We start from the raw sequence: 23,657 nt of genomic DNA on the forward strand, positions 1-23,657 counted from the left end.
TGATCTCAGGAGGGTCTAGTGGTGCCTGAATGACTGTATCAGCCCGCTCTGGAGGGGACTGCTCATCAAGTGCAGCTTAGACTGTTTATTATTGCCCTTTCCCATTGTAGATGAGTAATCACCCAAGGTTGCGCTGGAGCAATCACCCAACTAGGCAGTGAGAGCAGTGCCACTGCAGCTCAGCTCTGCACAGCTGTGAGAAATTAATAATTCCTAGCCCCCTGAACAGGAGGCTAGCAGTAGAAAAGGAGCTGAGGTGGCCCCTGCAAAATGACATCAGAAAAATGCTGGAAAGAGGTGCTAGTACACCACGCAGATGCACTAGTCCCAGCATGCACTATGTACACTTCCCAGGATCATGAGTTGTAATACAAAATTACATCAGTTCATCAGTTATCATATGTTGCAATTCTTTTATTCAACAACAAATGATGCGTTGTCCCAAAGGATCAATCCAAATGTTGCTTTACACTTCAACAATGACCAGGAGGACACAAAATAGTAGGTAACACCATAGCTCATCCCAAGACTGGCTGCTTGGTGCAGTTGCATCATACATCTGATTGCAACACACTGAATGTCATTTATGCCATCAAATGCCGTCGTGGCCATCTTTATGTAGGCAAATTTGAATGTAAAATCAAGACTCACTTCACTGAACACAAGGGTGTGATCAGAAATAAAAACAGCAGTTTCTGTCTAGTAGTGCATTGGCTTGAACACAATCACACTATTGGTCAATTGAGGTTTACCATCTTGGAGGCAGTGAGATTGAATCCAGACATTGTCAATCACAGATTATTAGCCCAGAGGGAGGCTTTACGAATCAAGTATTTAGACAGTCTCTTGCCACATTTGCGAAATGACAAATTAGAAATAGTTGGAAATGGCCTTTCTGCAGGGTCATCCCCAAACCTTTTGCCTTTCCCCTTCTCTTTTTCTGACCTCATTTTTGCTGGCTTTAGGAATCTGCGCACTTTACCACTGCTAATCGGTGCTAAAGTGCATATGCTCTCTCCCTAAAACATGTTGACATTGGTTCATACCCAACTGGCATATTTAATTTACTTGTACGTCCCTAGCAAAGGGCTCTACATGTGCCCACGGCCTGTAAATTAAACACTACTAGTGTTCCTGCAGCAGTGGTTGTACCACCCTCATAAGTAGGCTTAACCATGTCTCAGGCCTGTCACTGCAAGGCCTGTGTGTGCAGTTTCTCTGCCACTTCGTCTTGGCATTTAAAAGTAATTGCCAAGCCTTAAACTCCCCTTTTTCTACATATAAGTCACCCCTAAGGTAGGCCATAGGTAGCCCCTAGGGCAGTGTCCTATGTAGGTAAAAGGCAGGACATGAACATGTGTGTTCTATATGTCCTGGTAGTGTAAAACTACTAAATTTGTTTTACATTGCTGTGAGTCCTGCTCCTTTCATAGGATAGCATTAGGGCTACCCTCACATACTGTTTGAGTTGTAGATTCTGATCTGAAAGGAGTAACCAGGTCATACTCAGTATGGCCAGATTGGTAATAGAAAATCCTGCTCATTGGTGAAGTTGGATTTAATATTACTATTGTAGAAAGTGAGCAATTCCCTACACTTAAATCCTTCTGTGCCTTCCAATCCACATCAGGGTAGGTTAGTTGACAGCTCCCGTGTGCATTTCACTCAGACAGCTCCAAACACAGGATGCTCAGTCACAACTGCACAAATCTGCATACTGAATGGGTCTTCTTGGGATGGGAGGGTGGAGGGCCTGACACTTACATGTCAAAGGACGGTGGCCTGCCCTCACACAATGGACTGCCAAACCCCCTACTGGGACCCTGGCAGACAGGATGGAACTGAAAGGGGACTCTTTGAAGTCTCCTCCACTTCAAAGGCACATTTGGGTATTTAAACTGGATCTCTGACCCTACCAATTTAGACACTTCTACGGACACTTCTGAAGGAACGTCTGCAGACACTTCTTGACAAGATATCTATTTGGAATGGAACTCTAAACCAAAACCTGCAACCTGCTCAGAAAAGCTGCCTGGCTGCCCAAAGGACTCACCTGACTGCTGCCTTGCTGTTGCCCTGCTGCCTTGCCAACGTCTGGCTTTCCTAAGAAGTGCTCTCCAAGGGCTTGGATTGAGCTTGCCTCCTATTTTCCAGAATCTCAGGGCCAAAAGATTTCATCTCTGCAAAGAACTTCTTGTGCGGCGAAATTTAGACGCACAGCCTGCCGGAATTGAAGCACAACCTGCACCGCTGTGAGTAAATCACTGCACGCCAAACCGGAACAACGCAGCTTGGCTCTCTGAGTGGAGATCGATGCAACGCCAGTGTTGCGACTAGAACTTCGACACACGGCCCACTGGATCGACGCATCACCAACCGGATCGACACAGCTACTGTGACATCCAAATACCCTGCAACCCCAAGAGGATCCAAGTCTGTGCACCGGAAATCGAAACAAAGCCCTTGTTGCATGGAAAAGCATCAACTGATCGTCTGTGTGCGCCTGGAGAAACCACCACACACCTCCTTGTTTTTCATGCATCTCCTCCTCTGAGGTCCTGTGCGGTTAATTTAGACGCAAACCAGGTACTTTGTGCTTGCAAGAGACACTGATTGCTTTTTAAGAACTAAAGACTATTTTTTTGCATTTTCTAAAGTGACATTTCAACATGTACTTATTTAATCTTGATCGTTTTGACATGCTTTTAATCAGATAAATATATCCTATATTTTTCTAAACCTGCGTGGTGTATTTTTGTAGTGTTTATACTGTGTTATTGCATGATTTATTGCACAAATACTTTACACATTACCTTCTAAGTTAAGCCTGGCTGCTTAGTGCCAAGCTACCAGAGGGTGGGCATAGGATAATTTGGATTGTGTGTGACTTACCCTGACTGAGGGGGTTACCCCCTGTCCTTGCTTGGACAAGGGGTAACCTGACTGTCAATCAAAGACCCCATAACAGAAATGTTTTGTTTTCTGTAGCCTAGGAGAATCTTACATACATTACTATTTCAACATTTGTGTTAACAATGTGTGTATGACATTATATATCCCATATTTCTACAATATTGGTTCATGTCAAATATGGGTTTGATTTCACTCATGTACATATGTCATATTTCATTTTCAGGGATGCAGAATTGGTTCCATGTCAACGATTGCTGTGTTTATACTTATGTTTATACTTATGTACAAAGATCATATTTCATTTTTAGGGATGCAGAGTTGGATCCATGCCAACAATTGTTTTTGTACAAGAAACTTTGGTCAGTTAATGTTGTATATATATTTTCAGCAGCTTACATTGTGAATTGATGCCATGTGATGCATTGTCTATGTCAAAGTACTCCACGGGGCATCCTGTTTTTGTCTCTTATTCAGTGTTTTTTTGTGCATTTTCATTATTCTTCTTCACTTTTTGTTTTTAATGTTCATTATTGTGGGCATCTTGGGGTGAACAGTTGTTTTATTTTGCAGGGCACCCTGTTATTGCCTTGATTCTTGGTTTCCTATCATTATATGCATGCACTTCTGTGGGTGGTGACGGGCATGATAATATCATCGCTGTTTCTTCAAATACACATTTCCCTTCGCATATTTGGGCACGCAAAGGTTCACTTTATTTGTTTTTAGGCTTTTTGGACTGTTAAGTTTTGACTCTCAAATTTTATGGTGTCTCAACAGATTATTTGGATCTGCCTAAGTCTTTTTTCAGTGTAACTTACGCTCCATTATATGCCATAAATAGTCTCTCACTGCAGTTGCACATACCATTGGAAGTTCTATGCTTGTGTTCACAGCGTCCAAGTGTTTCCTTAGAGTTTTGTGGTTTATTTTTAATTTTTCTGTATTCACCATGAGTTCATGAGTAGTGGTGTACCCACTGCCCTCACATTACACATACGTACTCACTTGATTTTGCATGTTTGTCCGCAGTGTTTCACGTTTACAACAACCAGAGGTTAGCGTGTACGTCCCCGATTCAGACAGTTGTGATTCTTTTCAATCAAAGTGAGAAAATCATGCGGTTTTTGGATGACCACTCAAAGTCCAGTGGGCATCAAAGGGGACTGATCTTTTATTTATCTTTTTATGTGCTGTGTACTTGCTAAAGGGAAGTTCATCTCTTCGTGCTCTAGCAAACATGTGGTACCAGACATTAAGCATCAAGAAAGATGTGAAGGACAGAATGTTGGTCTCTACGGTTTGGATGGTGAAAGGAGGAACATATGTGCTCTTATCTCACTGATCAACAGGTCAGGACTGGGCCTTTAATCGGATGTAAGGGTGGCTAGAGCCAAAAAACCTGCTCACCCAGTGCTTAACTATTCGGAGGGCTATTCATTGACGCTGCTCTTGCTGATGTGGCTGTTAAGTTAGGGGCAGTATTGGGCCTTGCCCTTTAGGCAGGTTCATCCCCTGACTTTTTGGCTCTTTCCTCCTATTTTTTCTGACCTCTCGCTGTTGACACTAGGACTCTGAGCACTTTATCACTGCTGATCAGTGCTAAAGAGCAGGTACTCTCCCTTCTAAAGTTGGTATGATTGGCTTATACCTATTTGGCATATTTAATTTACCTGTAAGTCCCTTGTACAGTGGTATCTCTATACCCAGGGCTTGTAAATTAAATGCTACTAATGGGCCTGCTGTGCTGCTTGCGCCACCCACTAAAGTAGCCTTTCAAACCTGTCTCAGGCCTGCCAGCACAGGGCCAGTGTACGCAGTTTTCTGCCACATCTAACTGGCATCTAAATTTACTTGCCAGGCCCAGAACTCCCCTTTTACTACATGTAAATCACCCCTAAGTTATGTTATGTTAATTCACTTGTAAAGTGCATGGCTACCCAAAGGCCTCCCAGGGATAAGAACAATCCCCATAACTAAGAGAGAGATGCGCCTAGATCTAGAGCAGCCAGGTTTTAAGTGCCTTTCAAAAATTGAGATTGTGACTGGTTAATCGGAGCCTGAGGGGGAGGGAGTTCCACAATTTAGCTCCGAAATAGGCCATCGTGGAACCGCCTCATCTAGCCTTTTTGACTCTAGGTAACGTAGCCAATGCTGCTGATGCAGACCTAAGTTCTCTAGTAGGCTTATAGAAAGTTGTCAAGGTCTTTAACAGAGGAGGACCTCCATTATATAATGACCTATGGATACAGCATAAGGTTTTAAACTTTATACGCTGTTCCACTGGGAGCCAATGGAAAGATGCAAGGGCCGGATTCACAGAAGTATGACTTGGTATTTCTAATAAGATGCGGGCTGCAGCATTTTGTACCACCTGTAATTTCCTCTTCACATATTTGGGGGAGCCGGGAAACTGTCCATTACCATAATCAAGTCAGGACATAATAATCGCCTGGATAATAAGCCTTTTCACCAAGGACAGAAGTATTGCAAGAACCTTCCTTAGGAGCCTCATTAATCCAAAGCAAATAGCAGAAATGTTCTTGGCTTGATGTTCCAGCGTAAGTTGGGGTTCTAACCAAATTGCTAGGCTTTTGATGTACTTCTTGGGGGGAGGCAATTCCCCCAAGGAGCTTGGCAGCGGAAGATTCTTACCCAGACCAGGGTGGTGGCCCAAAATCATTATTTCTGTTTTGTTACCGTTTAGTTGGAGCATACTATCAGTCATCCATCCTGATACTGCCTGTAGGTAGGAAGACAGTGAAAGTCCCTCCGAGGCTGAGTTGGTAGAGAATGAGACCACTAATTGGGTGTCATCTGAATAAGTGAAAGTCCAAATGATTCCACCAGCTCAGCCAGGGGGGCCATATATATATATTAAGTGGAGAAGTGTGGCACAATGGTTAGAGCGACAGACCCTGATGCAGAGATCGAGAAACGAGGCAAGCCAACTAAGTGCTAGACCTTCAATTCCAATCTCCTTCATCCTTTGGCTGAGCACCTGATGATCTACTGTGTCGAAGGCAGCACTGAGATCAAGAAGCACAACAGCCGCCACGTAACCCTGGTCCATACGATTTCTGGCCTCTTCCATGACGGCTATCAAGGCTGACTCAGGGCTGTGTTGAGGTCTAAAACCCATCTGGGTAGGATGAAGGATATTGTTATCCTCCAAAAACATAGATAATTGAGTATTAATATATTTATCTAATATTTTGGAGGGAAAAGGTAGGAACGATATGGGTCTATAGTTTTTGAGCACTGTGGAATCCAAGTTAGGTTTCTTTAGCAGGGGTTTGACTATGGCATGTTTCCACTGACCAGGGACAGTGCCCATAGATAATGAAAATTCAACAGTTCAGTCAGAACCGGAACAATGGCAGGAGCCCCAAGAGCCAGTATAGAAGGAGGAGCCAGATCTATCGGGGATCCTGACTTGAGAGAAGTAAGAAACGAGGCAACCTGATCCTGTGAGAGAGGGGTAAATTATCAGATGATTGCTACACAATTATGAAGATGGTTAGCCTGAACTTCAGACTTAGGCTTACTCTTAGGAAAATTCGAATAAATATCAATGATTTGTTGTTGAAAAAACATAGCCAGATTGTTACTGTGCTCTTTAGAAGCTACAATTAAATCCCCATCTAGGGGAGACTGTAGAATTTCTTTAAGCACCTTGAAGACCTCTTTGGAGCAACTGGAAGCTTGTTCAATTCTGTTAGCGTAATAAGATTGTATTTCTGCATGATAAAATCTAATTGCCTTCCTGTATTCATCCATACAGGGTGGTAGAATTTTCTCCACCTTCTTTCTAAACCTCTACATTTTCTTTTGAGAAGTTGCGAATGAGGGGTGAACTACTGAGCGCCAGCTTTCCAGCGACTCCCAGTTTTTATCCTATAGGGAAGTAGGGTGTCTAAGCAATTAATGCTCCAGTAATTAAATGGATCAGTTCCAGTATCATTCATGTTGAAAAAGATAGATTTACGGCTTTCCAACATACTAATCCACTTGCAGGTGTTGAGTTTATACCAACACCTGCATGACTGAGCTGTTGGCTGAAAAGATCCCCTTGCAGTGGGAATAGCTAAATTTAGTGAGGTTAAAAAGTGATCTGACTAGGCCAACGGAAGAGAAGGCCTGGAAGTTAAGCCTGCTAAATTGCTAAAAACTAGGTCAATGGTGTGTCCCTTGTCATGGGCAGGGCCTCTAACCAATTGCCCTAATCCCAGGGCTTCCATGTTGGCCAGAAGACATCTGGCCGCTGCATGATCTAAATTATCTACATGGATGTTAAAATCACCTAAGATAGTAAAATTCGGTCTCTTACATAATAAATCAGCAAGTTGATCCAAAAGAGAGTCTAAACATTTTTCAGGGGAACCAGGGGGACGGTAGAGTAGAACTCCTGAGAATGTGAATTGAGGATTTAGTGTCAGTGAAAAAAACATGCTTTCACAGTCCGTTAACTGGAGGGGCCGGAATGTAAGCTTAATAGCTTCTTTATAGATGATGGCAATTCCTCCCCCTCTGGAGGTGGTTCTATCCGATCTTGCTATTAAATATCCCGGAGGTAATGCCAGGTTAATGTCAGGCCAAGACCCCTTGTGCAACCATATCTCCGTAAGAAAGAAGACTGTAGGCGAAACCTCACTTAAAAGGAGATTAATGTCAAGTTTGTGAGCTGACATTGATCGACAATTGACCAACAGGAGAGTAGTGTGAGAGTTTACCTCTGAAAATGTGCTCGCCCATCCAAGTTGGGGGGCCCACTGACAGGGGGAGCACAGCCACATAGTATTACTCAGATCTGGACATACCTGGCAAGCTTCGGGAAAAGGTGGCCTAAGTATACGAAGGACCTCAGATGAATAAGAGAACCCCTTTATCGTAACCGGACTAGGGGGTCTGGACCCTGGGCCCCTCCTGGCATGGACGGGCGCGGACGGGTGCAGACAGGCTTGGCTTAGGAGCACCTTTATGAGGGTCTGAGCTGGAATCTGAGGCAGCTAGACCGCTGACCCAAGAAAATGGCGGTAGTCGGATGTGCTATTAGCAACAGTAAAAAATAGCGGCCGCAACCTGACTGGCAACCAAGACGGCGTGAATTACACTAGCATAACAAGCAGGTAAGTGGGGAAAGAGGAGAGGGCACCATAGATAAAAACAGGAACTGTTGCAGCTGACTGGCCACTGAACACCGGCCTAGGTCAGCTAGCTAGCACAGCACAATGAAGTAAGTAATTAAGACCAAATAATTACTCATAAAAACAAAGTGTTAATAAAATTGTGGCATTGCATGAAAATATAAACCATCTAGCGCATTTCACCGACCTAGTCAGGCCCTAGCTAGCCCTATGGGCAGGGTACTATGTATGTAGAAGACAGGACATGTACCTAGTAGTGTGGCCTGTCCTGGTAGTGACAAACAGCCTATTTGGTTTCTCACTGCTTTGAGTGATGCCTTCTCATAGGATTGCATTGGAAATGTCCTGCCTTATGTGTAGGGGGGTATAGTCTGATTTATGAGGGGTTGCATAGGCATGTTTGGTATGGTTGTAATGGTGTTGAGAAATGCTGCTTATTGGTGTGAGTGGATTTTTTATTATTATTATTACAGAAATGCCACTTCTAGAAAGTGAGCATTTCTCTGTGCTTTTGACTCCTGTGTTTTGCAGCTTGACTCCAATCCACATCTGGGCAAAATGACAGTTGGGCTTTGTGCATACTTTTCAGACAGCCTGTACACAGGGAGGGTGGAGGTGTCACAGAAGTGCATCTACATACTGAATAGCCTTCGTGGGCTGAGAGAAGGGAGAGGCAGGGCACACCTGCATTTGTAAAGGCTGTGCCCTGGCCTCACACAATAGGATCATTTACCCCCAACTGATGTTTGGAGCCTGTGCTGGTGGAGACAGGGGGCACTCCCAGAACTACTTGTAACTGGTTGAAACCTCCTCTCCCCTTCTTTGTAAACACACTGTAAAACTGAGTATAAGTACAGGGTAATTTTCCCCACTATTTGGAGACACTTTGGAACTTACCTTGAACTGGACACAGAATGCTGGAAGGGACTCACCAGGAACGGTCATGGGCTGCTCCTGCTATGCTGATCTGTGACCTCCTGGGTCACTAGGAGAGACTGTCATATGCTTGCATCCCCCTTGCGCTGGCCTGCTGCTGGGCCCTGCCACCTGTGCTCCTTTACTTTGCCTGTTGTCCCCCAGGAGCAGGGTGCTGTGGCCCCGGACCCTGCATCTGTGGAAGCCCTGTGTGTGTGTTCAGGATGGGCGGGGGAAGGAAGCCTCACCGGAGGCTCCCCCATCCCCACCAAAGCCCTGTCTATTCTTGGCAGAGACCGCGGGTGGCCCCCATACCACAAGTCTCCTTGGGTGACCCCAATTGCCCCCCTTCTTGAGGGCCAGTTGAGGCCTGGGGGGGAGGGCAGAGATCGCAGACCCCAGGAGGTGCCCAGTATACAAACCAGAGGGGTGCAGATCACCCCTCTCCCCCAAATGATTGCAGTGCCCCATTTGGTGCAGATGAGCACTGAGGGGCCCCTTTTTGGAGCATTTGTTGCACTGGAAGTGCCTTCCCATCATTGAGACAGGTACTTTCTTAGACATCCATATTTCTTATGTTCCTAGTACGGACTATATCGATTTATATGCTAACCTGTTTGTTTTATGATGTTTCCATATATGTTTTGCTGATGTTCCTTTAATGTACATGTTCTGCTGATATACTTGCTTGACTTGCCATATGTTTTATAATGTTCCTGATATGTGCATTTATGATATTTCTATGACAAGTGCATGTGTGTAGTAATGTGATTCCTGACTACTGCTTCTGTTGCAGAATAGTAAGTGAACTGTGTGTTATATGTGTGTTAAATGTGACTACTGCTGGTTCTGCAGAGTAACTAATGTGTAACGCTCTGACAACTGCTTGGGTAGCAGGATATTACTGATATGTTTTGTTTGGTCTAATAATTGTGCTGTGCACAATACAGTATATTTTCATATAACTTGGTGTTGTGTTTCCTTTGTGGTGGGGATAGTGTGACACATGTGTTGTGCAAATGTTTTACACATTGCCTCTGGGATAGGACTGACTGCTTGTGCCAAGCTATCAAGGGGGTGAACAGAGTTATCTTGGACATGTAACTCTCTTACCCTGACAAAAGTGGGTGGGTTCTGCCTGGCTTAGGTGCACACCCTAGCCAAGCAGAAACCCCATTTCTAAAAGGCAGATAGACTCTATTCATGTTCAAGCTGCACCTGCACCAGTATAGCTGGGGAAATATAGGTAGGGAAGCTACTCAGCTGGCCCCAGTGGATAGTGCAAGAGAAAAGCGTTGGGTAGCCCCAGACATGAGATGGAGGTAAATGTGCCACAATGGCAATTGCACTGGATATTAAGTGGTTAGCTCAAACAGGTGATTGCATGTGCCTTAATATTACATTTCTTGTACCACTGTAGGTTTGTCAAGTTCTGTCCTGAATACCAATTTCTGATTGTTTCCAACCATCACCAGCCTGGAACTCCTCCTGGTGGCGACCTGAACTGGGTTCCAAACCAACCACAAAAGACCATGCCAGAAGCCTGGACATCACCCTGGGTGATAAACTCATGATGAACAAACAGGTCAACACAGTGATCACATCCTGCTGCCACATCCTTAAAATGCTCAGCAAGATCTTTAAATGGCTACCCACGCAGACAAGATACGTGGTCACCCAAGCAATCATCACCAGAAGACTTGATTTTGGCAACGCACTTTACGTCAGCATCTCCAATTATCTCATGAAGACTCCAGACCATATAAAACACCGCCACCAGACTCATCCTACACGTACCTAGAAATGCACAAATCACTCCCTACCTCACTGAACTCCAATGGTTACCCATCCAGAAACACTGCAAGTTCAAGCTGCTTATCCATGCCTACAAGGCCTTCCACAACAACAGGACCTGCTTATCTCATTGACCAACTCCAGCTCTGCCGTCCCATAAGACAACTATGCTCCACCTCTGTCTCCCACCCACCAATCCTGTGCACCTGCAGAAGCAGGAAACGAGGGCGCACCTTCTCATTTACCACCGCCAAACTCTGGAACAAACTTCCTATACACATCAGAGCTGCTACTCCACTCCTTAACTTCCAGAAGAAGCTGAAGACCTGACCTTTCAACTAGGAGTACCATCGGGCCCACACTCCACCACTTGGATACCCTCTTGGGTTATAAGTTGTGCTATCCAAATCCACCTAACATAACATAACAGCATAAATTTACAGCTACATAATTTGAGGTATTTAAGAAAAGGAAGGTGTACATCTAAAAATCTTTTACAGGTGCATTTTTGCCACTAACGAGAATTCTTTTCATCTTTTATGGCAGTATGGTATCATTCGTCAACTATTTCAGAGTTCGTTGACATGCTTTAACTAGCTACGGTTCTGTGGGCCTCAATCGGTGGGGTTTCCCCTTTTTCAAAGCACTTTTTGAGATCATGGAGAGTTTATGATGCTCTTGGTTCATTCTGAACTATCTTATTGAAGAGGAAGGAACAAGTGAAGTTAATGAAGCTTGGGAATCTGAGAAACAAACGTTACAGATATTTGACTGCCACAACGAGAAAAGTTAGAATTAACTAAGACAAGTGTAAATGAAGAAATCATTTAATAAGGATTCATTAGAACTATGATTTGGCTTTGTCATGTCTGAGAGTGGCAATATGAAACAACATTAGCTTTGGATGGTGAATATACCTGTCCATAATATTGATCTTACTTTCTTAGGAAATCTCACTAAACTGTGAAATAATGACAGTGTAATTCTTTTTGGCTGTTTAGTGTAGTATCTGCAGTGCCAATATCTTGCTGGGAGTTGAGAGTGTGAAGCAGCTGTTATACCTTCATGATATTCTGTGCTTCAAACTCCAAACAGAGAAGCCGTATTCCCCTTAGGGTCAAATGTGCAAATAATTTTTCTGGTTGCAAACGATGCTATTTGCAGAATGGGGTCGTTTGTGACTAGAAATTTCTTTCTAGGTATGCTCAAAGCCCAAATTGAGATTCAGTAACTTGTTACCAAATGTTAACTTAGGTTTTGTGGTTCAGTATTTGAAAGAGGTGTGTTGAGGGTGTTTCTTCCTAAAACCTATCTGGGATGACTGTTTCAGAACCAAAATGCGGTTGTAAAACATTCACACTATGCTATCCAACTCAAAGTGTGTGGTAACAGATTTGCAAATCGGAAGGGGTTCCTTTGTGACCGCTTCCCGTTTTGAGAATGGTTAGGAAAATAACTTTTAAGAGCAGTCAGTGGTCTCTCAGACCAATGCCTACTTTTAAAAAACAAAACTTCAAAGTTTTTTATTTTTTTTATTTTAAAATGCATCCCATTTTGCTTTAAGGAAAATGGACTGTTTAAAAAAAAAGATGGCCTTATATAAAAGCAATCACACACATGGTTGTCTTTTGACCCCAACAGGTTACCATCTCTGTGAAGGTTGCGATTCCTAATGGTTCACAAATTGAAACTTGCCTAATTAATATTTATAAGGTAAGTCTATTTGTGACCCACTAGGATCGCAAATGAAACTCTAAAGAGTTTAATACATTTGAAATAGTGATTTCCTAAATGAGATTCGCATGAGATGGCAATCAGAAAATCACTTTTTCTAATTTTAGTAAGTGTAGCCCTTGGTGCTACATTTGGAATCTAAAAAGCACAAACCAATAATTCAGTGTCACAAATGTAACATTTATATTATGAAGATTTTTTTTATTTAATTATTGAGTAAAATATTTTAGATTTTAACTGGAAGGTATTTTTATACAAGGAAAATCCTCGTGAAGAATGAGTGGTATATACATTTAATGAATTCAACATTTGTAAAGCTAAAAATAGACCTTTAGTCTATCTAATCCTTGGCTATCTATCTCCATTAAGATCAGTACATTGCAGGAGACTATCAGACATTAAGGCAGTTTTGAGGCATGGGCAAAGTGGGCACTGGCTCAGGGCCTCAGCCTTTCGGGGGGGGCCTGATAAGCCATCTCTGTTCTGCAGAGAGTCTTGTCCTGATGACCTTTATTAATTGTTCAACAAATTATTTGAAATACCTTTTATCTTTAATTTATTTTCAACCTGGTTGATCTGTGGGAGTCTATTACAGGCATTTTGCAGAAAGGTTTTTTGATGCTGATTCATTCATCATCCATAAAAAAGTTTCTTTTAAAGCGAAATACAATCTCAGATAGGAGAAATGGAAGAGGGGCACAGATATTGCTGTTACAGTGTTGAAAACATGTGACTGTCCCTGAATATTAGCTGTGAACACATTTAGAATTTGAGTCAATGTGCCTATGCACTGTTAGTTAACTGGCCAAAGAGAACATCAAAGAGCAGACATTGGATCAATAATTCAAAGCTGTTCCCAACAGGGGCTCCCAAAGTATATTTGGCCCAGGGCCCCCAAAATCCTTTTGACGTCCCTACAGCTGGAATAATGGTCCTGTTCAAAGGAAAGATTTGACATTCTTGTGTTACAATGTACGCATGCATAAGCTGATATTTTGTAGGATGAGCCAACCTGCAAGGAAAAGGGCAGTAATATGTAAAATAAGAGCAATATTGTTATAGTGTTTGTACTTTTCCAAGCTGAGCTTAGTCCCACACATTATGTAATTTCAATTACCAAAATGAATTGAGAGTATTCATGGGTTTCATTTTCTTCACAGAACAGCAGAACACAACAAATTTTGCTGAATCTGAGCCGCAGTCAGATGCTGCCTCGGTTTTACGCCAGAGGGAATCTTTCCTAACGATGTCCAAGTCATCGACTATCAAAAGGCTGTACGATCTGTCAAAGCGCAGAGCCAAAAGGTCGTCTGTGTTTCCAACTGGAGTCAAGGTTTGCCCTCAGGAGTCAGAGAAGCAGATTCTGGCCAGCCACCTGGCATACTACAGGCTCCGAGGTAAGAAGGCAAAAATGTAAGCCAAATTGCATTTTCTCTTCATGGCTGACGCATTCTGCCAAATTGACTAAATGTTACTGAAAACTGTAGTTGTTGTTGCTGAAACCATTTTGTAGATATGGAAGAGAATTGTGGGTTGGTGGTAACTAATAAGGCTCCTTGCACAGTATCTTCCCTAGAGCTGTACATGTGAATATGCAGACTTGGTGGAAACCTAGCCCCTGAAAACAGAGGCCGAGGTCTGAGTTTCTTCCTCCCATTTAGTTTCTAAACCACAAGGCAGCAATACATCTGATCCAAATATGATGTGATAAGGTCTGATGTAATCAAATGAGGTGTTCACGCTTGGGCAGATTGACCCAGGGTGTGCAGAAAGATGCAAGTGCTCCATGAAACAGTTGCTGATCTACTGAAGAAGCTGACTGACAAGGGTACCTCTTGAGTCGCAGATCCTTTAATGTTGCAGCTCAGTATCCCGCAATTTTCAGGTCAAGTGTTAGCGTTTGGCCTGCTGTATACTTTTAAGTATACTATACAGTGAGTTCCAGCATTTTCATTTGTTAGTTGCAGTGTCCTTCAAAAATCCTTGCTTGCTAGTGGTCAGTTCTGCCTCTTTGATATACCTTTTTTTCACTCTGGGAGCAGCACAAAGTACTGTGTAATTATGCTATGTCCCTTCTGTAAGGGACTTTTTTTGTCATTTGCCTGATTCACCTCAACAGTGTAGGTGCTTGTTCAGTCCCTCCTCCCCACCAGCTCCCTCTGTAGACATAAACCAACAGCAGAGGGGGGCTTTTCCAGGGCCAGCTCACCCGAGCTCTCTTTCTTTTGTTATTTTCAGTCTGTGTGGCAATAAAAGTCCAGTCAGTAATTTACAACGCTATGAGCTCTAACTCGAGCAAACACGAGCCTATTGCATTCCAAATGCTTGTTTTTGTGTGTCTCTCCTTCGTGTTCGCTCTGCGGTCACCAGCATGTCCCATCTGTTCCTCAGTTTCCAGTTTATATTTGCCCCCCCACACACACATCGTGGCTTGGTTGTAATTGTTGCAGCGCGGCACGCTGCGCTTTGTCTCTAAGCATGGTGGCCGTGCCTTTCTTTCATTCTGTACGGCACGGCTTGTCCACCTCCATTGTTTATTCATTATTTAGAAACTACTTTAACTCTCAGTGCTGTGCCCATTTCACGAGATTGTTTTGAGTTACTGCCTATTCTGCGCCCCTACCAGGCCCAATAAGTGCACATTGATTACTATTGAATCAATACAAACCTAATCACATGGATCACCTTCGCAGGACGGTGATAAGTATGGCGGATATGTTCGGCGATGTTTGAATCTGGGATAAAAACATTCAATCGAACTCTTACATGACTTAAACATGGACACAGATGTAATAAATAAGAAGGTAGCATGCTCGGTTAACATTCACTTTCATTACCGAACGCACTCAGAACTATCATGTGCACGCAACTATGGCAATGACAGACATTGTCAACACCTTTGCGGGACGGGGGACTTACGAAAACAAAAGGCTTGTTTAACATTCACTTTTGCTTCTGAGAGCACTCAGCATTTTTTATTGTGTGCATGAAAACACGGTAATTACAGTCACCGTGAGCACCTTCGCGAGATGGCGATTAAAATGGGGAACACTTTTGAAGTGGGAATTAGATGATCTCATTGGAAAAAACAACAAAAATGATTCCAAATACAGGCATGGGTAGCATGAGGAAAGTACAACCACCATTAATTTTCATTTTTAAGAATACTCGCAATTTTCATTATATGCACGCTAATACAGCCATAACAGTTTCCACTTTAAATGCCCAAGTTCAGAAAAGATCTTTTGAACAGGAGAATCTCTGCTCCAAGCATGTTTAACTTTAGAAAATAGGCACTACTATTTCAGTGTCTATACTGCCTTTTACACGTTTTGTCAGGGCTGTTTGTCATTACAATAGGCCCCGTGGTTATGCTCGTTGGTGAGGCGATTATTTAACTCTTTAAGAGCAACGTGCATGGCACAGTCATCATTCTCCACTTGTTGTACAGCCAGCATCAGCTAGAGCTGTTATCACTTGTGTGTCGCTGGTAACTGGAAATGTTTTTCCATGGAGTTACAATAGCTGTCTTTATGCTTTTGCCATCTGAAGTTATTTGCTCTCATTTTGATGCATGCACCAGCCAAATTAGTTCTTCTGTACTATGATTAATTTCCCTGCATTTATCTACTCCTCATAATGCACAAAGGAAACAAGCTTCTTGCTAGATTTTAACAGCCTCCCAGGCTCCACCATATACACTATTCTAGGGTGTACCCTGAATGGCACATTCGCAGTAAATTAGTACTGCAAGCTGTGCTTAAGTATGCCATGTGGGCTCCATCCTGTTCAAGGAAACATGCTTTTCACTCGTTATATCAGTACAGTTAATCAGTAAACACTGCAAAATAATTTGGTCCTTCATTACTCCATCAAACCAGATCATTTATGCTACACTGATTACATGTTTTATTTTAGCACACAACAGCCAGGATAATGTAGAAAACCTCACAGAATTCTGCAGCGGGTGTTGGAACCACTGAACCATATTCATGTCAGTGAGAACGAACTGACTTTGTGGACTTCCCCCTCTACTATGCGTTATGAAATCTCCCAACGTCATGGCGTGGCATAAATGCTTTACTGGAAGTATCAATAACAATGCAATTGATGCTGATAATAATAATAGTTATTTTTCCTATAAGTGTTGTTATTATTATCATTAATTTAATTAATCGCTGCGTATGACATTGCAACACAGTGAGTATTTTCATGGCCATAAGGAGGTCTATTTTAGGTCCGTGTAACTCTGACATAACTTGTAGTATTGTAATCCACTTTAGATGCGCGATTCTGAGGCTTTAGTGTTTTCTGCATATATATGTATTTGCCACATAATCCTTCATCTGCTTCCTAATTTGCAGATTTTAACAAAATAAAAAGCTTGCTTCTAGCTCAAGCTAGGATCAAACTTTACTAAAACATAACGTGTTCTTACGCAGCAGAAGGCCCTTGGCAAAGACGGGTTGGTCACCTTTTAGTTGCTTATTTATATATTTGGGTGGTAAACTGGTACTAATGGGGGTGAAAACATTAGCCCAGATACATTGTAATATATAAAATTAACATAATGCATGATGCTACAGCAAAATGAGCATCATTTTCCTTTTCCTTATCTTGTTCTGAAACCCTCTCGGAGCTACAATGACTTTAGTTCACCAACAATACCTCTAGGGATTTTACCCATCTGATTCTGTTTTCTGTTGCAATTGGTTTGAGATGGAGACACGGGCCTTGCCTTCTCCAGAGCACACATCTCAAAGCTAACTTCACCACACACACATGAGGCTTTCTTTTAACAACTTTATCCAAAAACAGGATGAATGTTATCCCAAGGCAATCTCCTCCCCCTCCTCAGCTCGACCTGATTCCCTATATTCCTCAGAAAAATCTCCACACTCTGACCCACACAGATGCAGATGGTTTCTTGCACAAATACGGCTTCTAGGAGCCTCGCTCCCAACTGTTTCTTTCCTGCACATGGTTAATGCTTGCCTCCTTTGCGAAGTTAAACCCTCTCAGTCCAGCGAGGGTATATAAAATAGACCACAACTGATGGCAAAGGGTAGAAAGTATGCAGAATCTCCTAACTATGTTACTGCGTGCTTGCTGATGTTATTTCCTTTAATCTTCCATGCTTCTTTCAACAGCGAAGAATGTATTTTTGGAAGTTTTTAGGCATCTGAATTTTGATTTTTGAAATATGCAGTTTTATTGAAGTAGTAGACCCACACAACTGCTTCAGAGCACATTGTAGAAATAAGAACCCTCTGCTAAAGTTGCCTGCCATCCAAAAAATTAACACACTGCAGCATAATTGTGAAGTGGCACGTCAGTCCTCTTTGGGACACCCTGGACACCATATAACACTGCATGCTGTTGCTCTGAACAATCTGGTAAAGAATGCTTTGTTTGCTTCATGGTGACATCCACGTTTGTCATCTCCATGCTTGCTTATCTACAAGCAAATGTATAACTCACCTAATAGTCAGATGAGAATAGTCACTCTTAAGGGACGGGGCAATTGTGAAATTGTCCATAAGTAATAATTTCTCATTGGTAATACATAGCAGCCATAACTCCAATACTTTTAGTACCAAAATAGCACCATCTGTGAAAAGTTTCCCAAGTACCACAAAATTTATCAGTCAAATACCAGCTTTACATATATTTTGGAAATGCAGCCATAACGCTCTAGAACATAGCTTCTGTCTCACGTTCATTCACCAGTTCCTAAGTATGCTACCTATCCCTCTCTATTGTCCTTTTTATTTATTCTATGCACCCCTCACCCATATATATTCACCATACCACACAATTCCACACCGCACAATTCCACAAGAAACAATTAAAATTCAAGCCACAAAGTTCCACTCCACATCTCCTACAACCCAACCCAAAACACATAGATAAAAGATATTGGGGGTCATTACAACATTGGTGGTAAAAGCTGCTTACCGCCATGCAGAAGACCGCCAACACACCGCTGCGGACGCTGAATTCCGCTATTCCATTATGACCCAGAGCCCGGAATCCGTCAAAATCTAGACACCCACACAAGTCCGCCACACTAAAGGTCAGTGATAAACTGGTGATAAAAAATCCTCCACTGTCACGCCAACAGGAATACGCCCACACGGCGGTCCGTCAACCGTGGTATTCCATTGGCGGTACATACTGCCGCGCTCAAAATACACACACTCTTACAAAACACATCCACATTGGACAATTCGAAATACACACACCTGATACTCATACACACCACTCCAACACACCCAATACAATATAAAACACACACCCACATCACCCACTAACCCTTACGACCAGAATTGCGACTGAAGGCCACAGAGAGACAATACCATCTACAAACGAGCATCCACAGGCACTCAACACCATCACTCACACAACATCCACGCACCTCACACAACACACCTCTAAATATCACCCCACGCAACACAACACACACCACCCCACACATCACCCACACCATGGCACGGCAAAGACACCCCAGGCTCTCTAAGGAGGAACTCATGGTCATGGTAGAGGAAATCGTCCGGGTAGAGCCACAGCTATTCGGATCACAGGTGCAGCACACCTCCATAGCTAGGAAGATGGAGCTATGGCGCAGAATAGTGGACAGGGTCAACGCAGTGGGACAGCACCCAAGAAATACATCAGGAAGACGTGGAACGACCTACGGGGGAAGGTGCGTTCCGTGGTCTCCAGACACCACCTTGCGATACAGAGGGCTGGCGGCGGACCCCCACCTCCTCCCCCACAACTAACAACATGGGAGGAGCAGGTCTTGGCTATTATGCATCCTGAGGACCTCGCAGGAGTAGCTGGAGGAATGGACTCTTGTAAGTCTGATCTTTAGCATCACATCTCCCACCCTACCTGCATGCCATCACATACCCCCACCCTCGCCCTCACCCCCATCACTCCTACTCCCCACAAATGTCCCAATATCTGCAACACCAAAGCATGGACACCCATCACCAATGCATGGCCACTGCACATACCCATACACCCCCCTAAACCATCATCACACAAGGTCCTACCCAGGAATGCAAGCACTGGGGTACACGGTCACCCACCCTTTGCACACCATGGCACATACAGATGCAATAACCATGCCTTTACACCACTGCAGGACCCCTACCCAATGTCACGGGACAGGAGGGTCTAGCTATGTCCACTCCACCCACAGAAGAGGCCCACAGTGATGACAGCAGCTCTGTCCAACTGGATCTAGATGACCAGCCCTGGCCATCTGGGACCTCAGGACAATCGGTTCCCCTCACACTGGCACAGGCCACTACAGAGCTTGCCCCCTCTGGAAACACCAGCACAGCGCCCACCCAGCGGGCCCATACCTCTGTCCCCAGGACACGTCAATCAGCAGTGTGTCCACCACTACAGGGAACCCAGGCTAACCTACCACCCCAACAACAACAGGGACCTGGGGGCAGTGTTAGTGGACACACGGTTCAGGGAACAGAGGCACAGGAAAACAGGGGAACTGGCAGGGCTGCTGTCCGACAGGGGGAGGACAGGCCTAGGGAACCCTCTCTCCACGAGGCCCTCTCCATCATCATGGGAGCCTACCACCATTCCCAGGAGACGATGGCAACGGTACTGGCCAAGTCTCAGGAGACCCAGCAGCTGCAGGAGGAACAGTATTTGGGCTTCAGGGAGGAACTCAAATCCATCAATTCCACCCTGGGCACCATTGTAGGGGTGCTAAAGGAACTCGTGAACACCAGGAGGGACACTGTGGCACAACAAGGGGCCCCTGACACTAGCCTGGACGATGAACTGCCCACCACCTCCGCCGGGCTAGTGGACAGGAGGCACCACCACACCAGCACCCCACCCCCTGCAGAGGAAGAACCACCCCGCAAATGGTCCCTGAGATCTAGGACGAAGACAGAGAACAATGCCAAGACCCCCGCCAAGAAATGAGACCACCCTGATTGTCATCCTTTTGTCCCATCTTGTCACCCTGTCCATCCTTAAACTGCCCCAGCTCCACTTCCTATGCCCCTTTGGACAATGCACCTGTGACACTAATAGAGTGGACTCTGTCATGGACATTCCTCCACCATCACCCCTCACCATTTTACAACCCCCTCCAATATTGAGCACTTAAATAAACACCCTTAAAGCATAAAACAATCAGGAGTCTGTCTGTGATTTAGAAATAGTGTATTAGCAATTACAGTGGCAAAATGCTCTTTCAAATAAAATGTCAACATACCTATGTCACACAGCTCTAGTCCATGAGGAAACAAAGCAGATATCACACTGTGGGACCCACATCTCTGAAATGGTAAGGGAAAGTGACAACTCAGGGACCATACACAGTAAAAAATAATGCCATGTGGGCCCCTGAAATGGCGGCTGCCTGACCTGTAAAGTGGGGCAGGGGTATATGAGGTAACTGAACTGGCGTTCTACACCGTCGCGGTAGGCGGTCGAAGACTGCAACGCAATTCTGCATTGGTTAACATTGGGCCCTATGGGTCCCAGGAGCCAATGACGATGTACGCCGGTGGTAACGGTACGCACCGCTGCGGACGTGACCGGCATTTTCTCTCTGTTCAATCACTCGATACCTGATCTTCGACAGGAGAGGACCTACACTGCAAGTGCTGCTGTGACCTCAGTCTGGAAGAGACAATGGCTCGTGTGTCTGGGGAAAGGGCCCCTGTCTTCAGCACGGAGGAGTTGGAGAAACTCGTGGATGGGGTCCTCCCCCAGTACACACTACTCTAAGGTCCTCCAGACAAACAGGTAAGTACACTGTGAGCATGCTGTATGGGCAATGCCTGTGTGGAGTGGGGTGGATGAAAGATAGGGGGGGTGAGAATGAGGCGTGCATGAAACGACAGTGAGTGCATGTGCGTCATGGCAAGGGTAGGGATGCGGGCCATTGACTGTAACGGTGCAGTTGATAATTACTTCTCTTTTCCCCTGTACAATTCCTGTAGGTCAGCGCCCACCAGAAAAAGGACATCTGACGGGCCATCGCCAACGAAGTCCAGACCCTGGGGGTCTACCACAGACGGAGCACCCACTGCCGGAAAAGATGAGAGGACATTCGCCGCTGAAGCCAGAAGACGGCGGAGGCCCAGCTGGGGATGGCCTCCCAACGTGGGAGGGATGCCCATCACACAATGACCCCCCTGATGTTCAGGATCCTGGCGGTGGCGTATCCGGACTTGGATGGGCGCTTGAGGGTATCACAGCAGCCACAAGGGGGTGAGTACACTCTCATTCTGCTGATTCAGCGTGCATTTCAGGTGTCTGGGTGGAGGAGGTGGGCTATTGGTTCCCCTAGGCCAGGGCGAGTTTGCTAGTTAAGTTCCCTTCTTCAGGCAGGCCCTGTGGCACCCCACCCCACCTGTGTACAGTGCCAACTTTACCTAGTCAGGCTCATGTGCCATCCATGTGTGCAGAAATCGGCCATAGCCTTGTAAGCCATGTCCCAGGGATTGAATAGTGGAGCCCAAGTGTGCAGCGTAATGCAGGGGGCTTCTGTGTCTGTTGTGTCTGCCAATGGTAGTGGTATTGCATGCACTGAACATGTCTTTCTTCTGTCCCCCCCCCCTTTTGTGGTTTCCCTGTAGTTGTGTGCATTAGCATCATCAGGCGGAGGAGCAGTGGCACCGGAGCAGGAGGGAGCTGCATCCCACGTGGCCCTGGAGGGCGAGACTATGGACTCTGAATTCACCAGTGGGACGGAGGGTGAGGGGAGCTCCACGGCGGGGAGAGAAGCTGACACCAGCGAGACAGACTCCTCCTCTGATGGGAGCTCCCTTGTGGTGGTGGGCCCATCTGTGCCCCCCGCATCTACAGGTACAGCCGCCACCCCCCCTACCAGCACCACTCTCCCAGCAGCCCCTCAGCCTTCGCCCCGTGCCCGCTCACCCAGGAAGGTGGGCATTACCTTCGCCCCAGGCACCTCAGCCCCTGCCCCTGTCACCCCTGCTGCCCTCAGTGAGGAGACTGTTGACTTCCTCAGGTCCCTCACTGTTGGGCAGTCTACCATTTTGAATGCCATCCAGGGTGTAGAGTGGCAGTTGAAACAAACCAATGCATTCCTGGAGGGCATTCACTCTGGTCAGGCAGCCCTTCAGCAAGGTTTTCAGACTCTGGCCTCAGCACTGATGGCAGCCATTGTCCCTGTCTCTAGCCTCCCCCCTCCAACTTCCTCCACCCAGACCCACACCCATGTACCTCAGCCTATCCCAAGCACTCCATCAGACTAGCATTCACACACCTCAACACATAAGGGAAGCTCTGGCGAACATAAGCACCACACATCCCACAGGCACTCACGCAAGCATCACACACATGCAGACACATCAACATCCACTGCCTCCACTGTGTCCCCCTCCTCCTAGTCTCCCTACTCCCTCCCTGTCTCGTCTCCACTCACACCTGCATGCACTACATCCTCAGCCACTACGTCCATCACCAGCACACCCACCACCACACCCCGCTCATGTGCAGTCACCACCCCCACTACCATTCACACATCCCCTGTGTCCTCTCCCAGTGTGTCTGTGAGCCCACCTCCCAAAGTACACAAACGCAGCCACACACCCACCCAACAGCCATCCACCTCACGACAGCCTCCAGCCCATTCACCTTCACCCAAAGTCACCAAACGTACACCGCCTACAACCACAACCTCTTCCTCCACTCCCAAACCCCCTCCAGCTACCCGTCCCAGTGTTCCTAAGAAACCTTTCCTGGCCAGCCTTGACCTCTTTCCCTCACCTCCCCCACCCCGTCAGTCTCCTAGAGCCCGACTCTCCAGGTCCCAACCTAGCTCCTCAGCCACAACATCGGCAGGACCAGTGGTGCCAGTAGTCACTGGATTATGGAGTGCACCAGGCAGCAGGGCAGGCAGTGTGGCACGGAGCCAGAGCAAGGACAGTCCTCCACCTGTCAAGCATAAAAAGTTGGAGAGTGCCTGGTGGGAGAGGGGAAAGAAACCAGCCACCAAAGCCGCTCCCAGCGGTACAGTTGGGAGTGTGGAGACAGCTGCAACACCATCCAAGGTGGGAAAGGGGCACAGTAAAACTGACAAGTCTGGGAAGATCAGCACGGCGGACAAGACCGCCACCAGCCCCGCTGCCAAGGAAG

At 45.4% G+C, this 23,657-nt stretch overlaps 1 protein-coding gene across 3 annotated transcripts in view; it reads left to right on the top strand.

Annotated features, from left to right (window-relative positions):
- The window catches only part of IMPG1 (interphotoreceptor matrix proteoglycan 1), a 1,628,305-nt gene that overhangs the window by 264,457 nt on the left and 1,340,191 nt on the right, over positions 1 to 23,657 (top strand). For all 3 annotated transcript variants that reach the window (XM_069235643.1, XM_069235645.1, XM_069235644.1), the window contains exon 2: positions 13,661 to 13,897. In XM_069235643.1, coding sequence (XP_069091744.1) covers positions 13,661 to 13,897 — 237 coding nt within the window. The remainder of the gene's footprint in view (positions 1 to 13,660; positions 13,898 to 23,657) is intronic.

Source organism: Pleurodeles waltl, chromosome 5 (assembly GCF_031143425.1).
Source record: "Pleurodeles waltl isolate 20211129_DDA chromosome 5, aPleWal1.hap1.20221129, whole genome shotgun sequence".
Lineage (NCBI taxonomy): Eukaryota > Metazoa > Chordata > Amphibia > Caudata > Salamandridae > Pleurodeles > Pleurodeles waltl.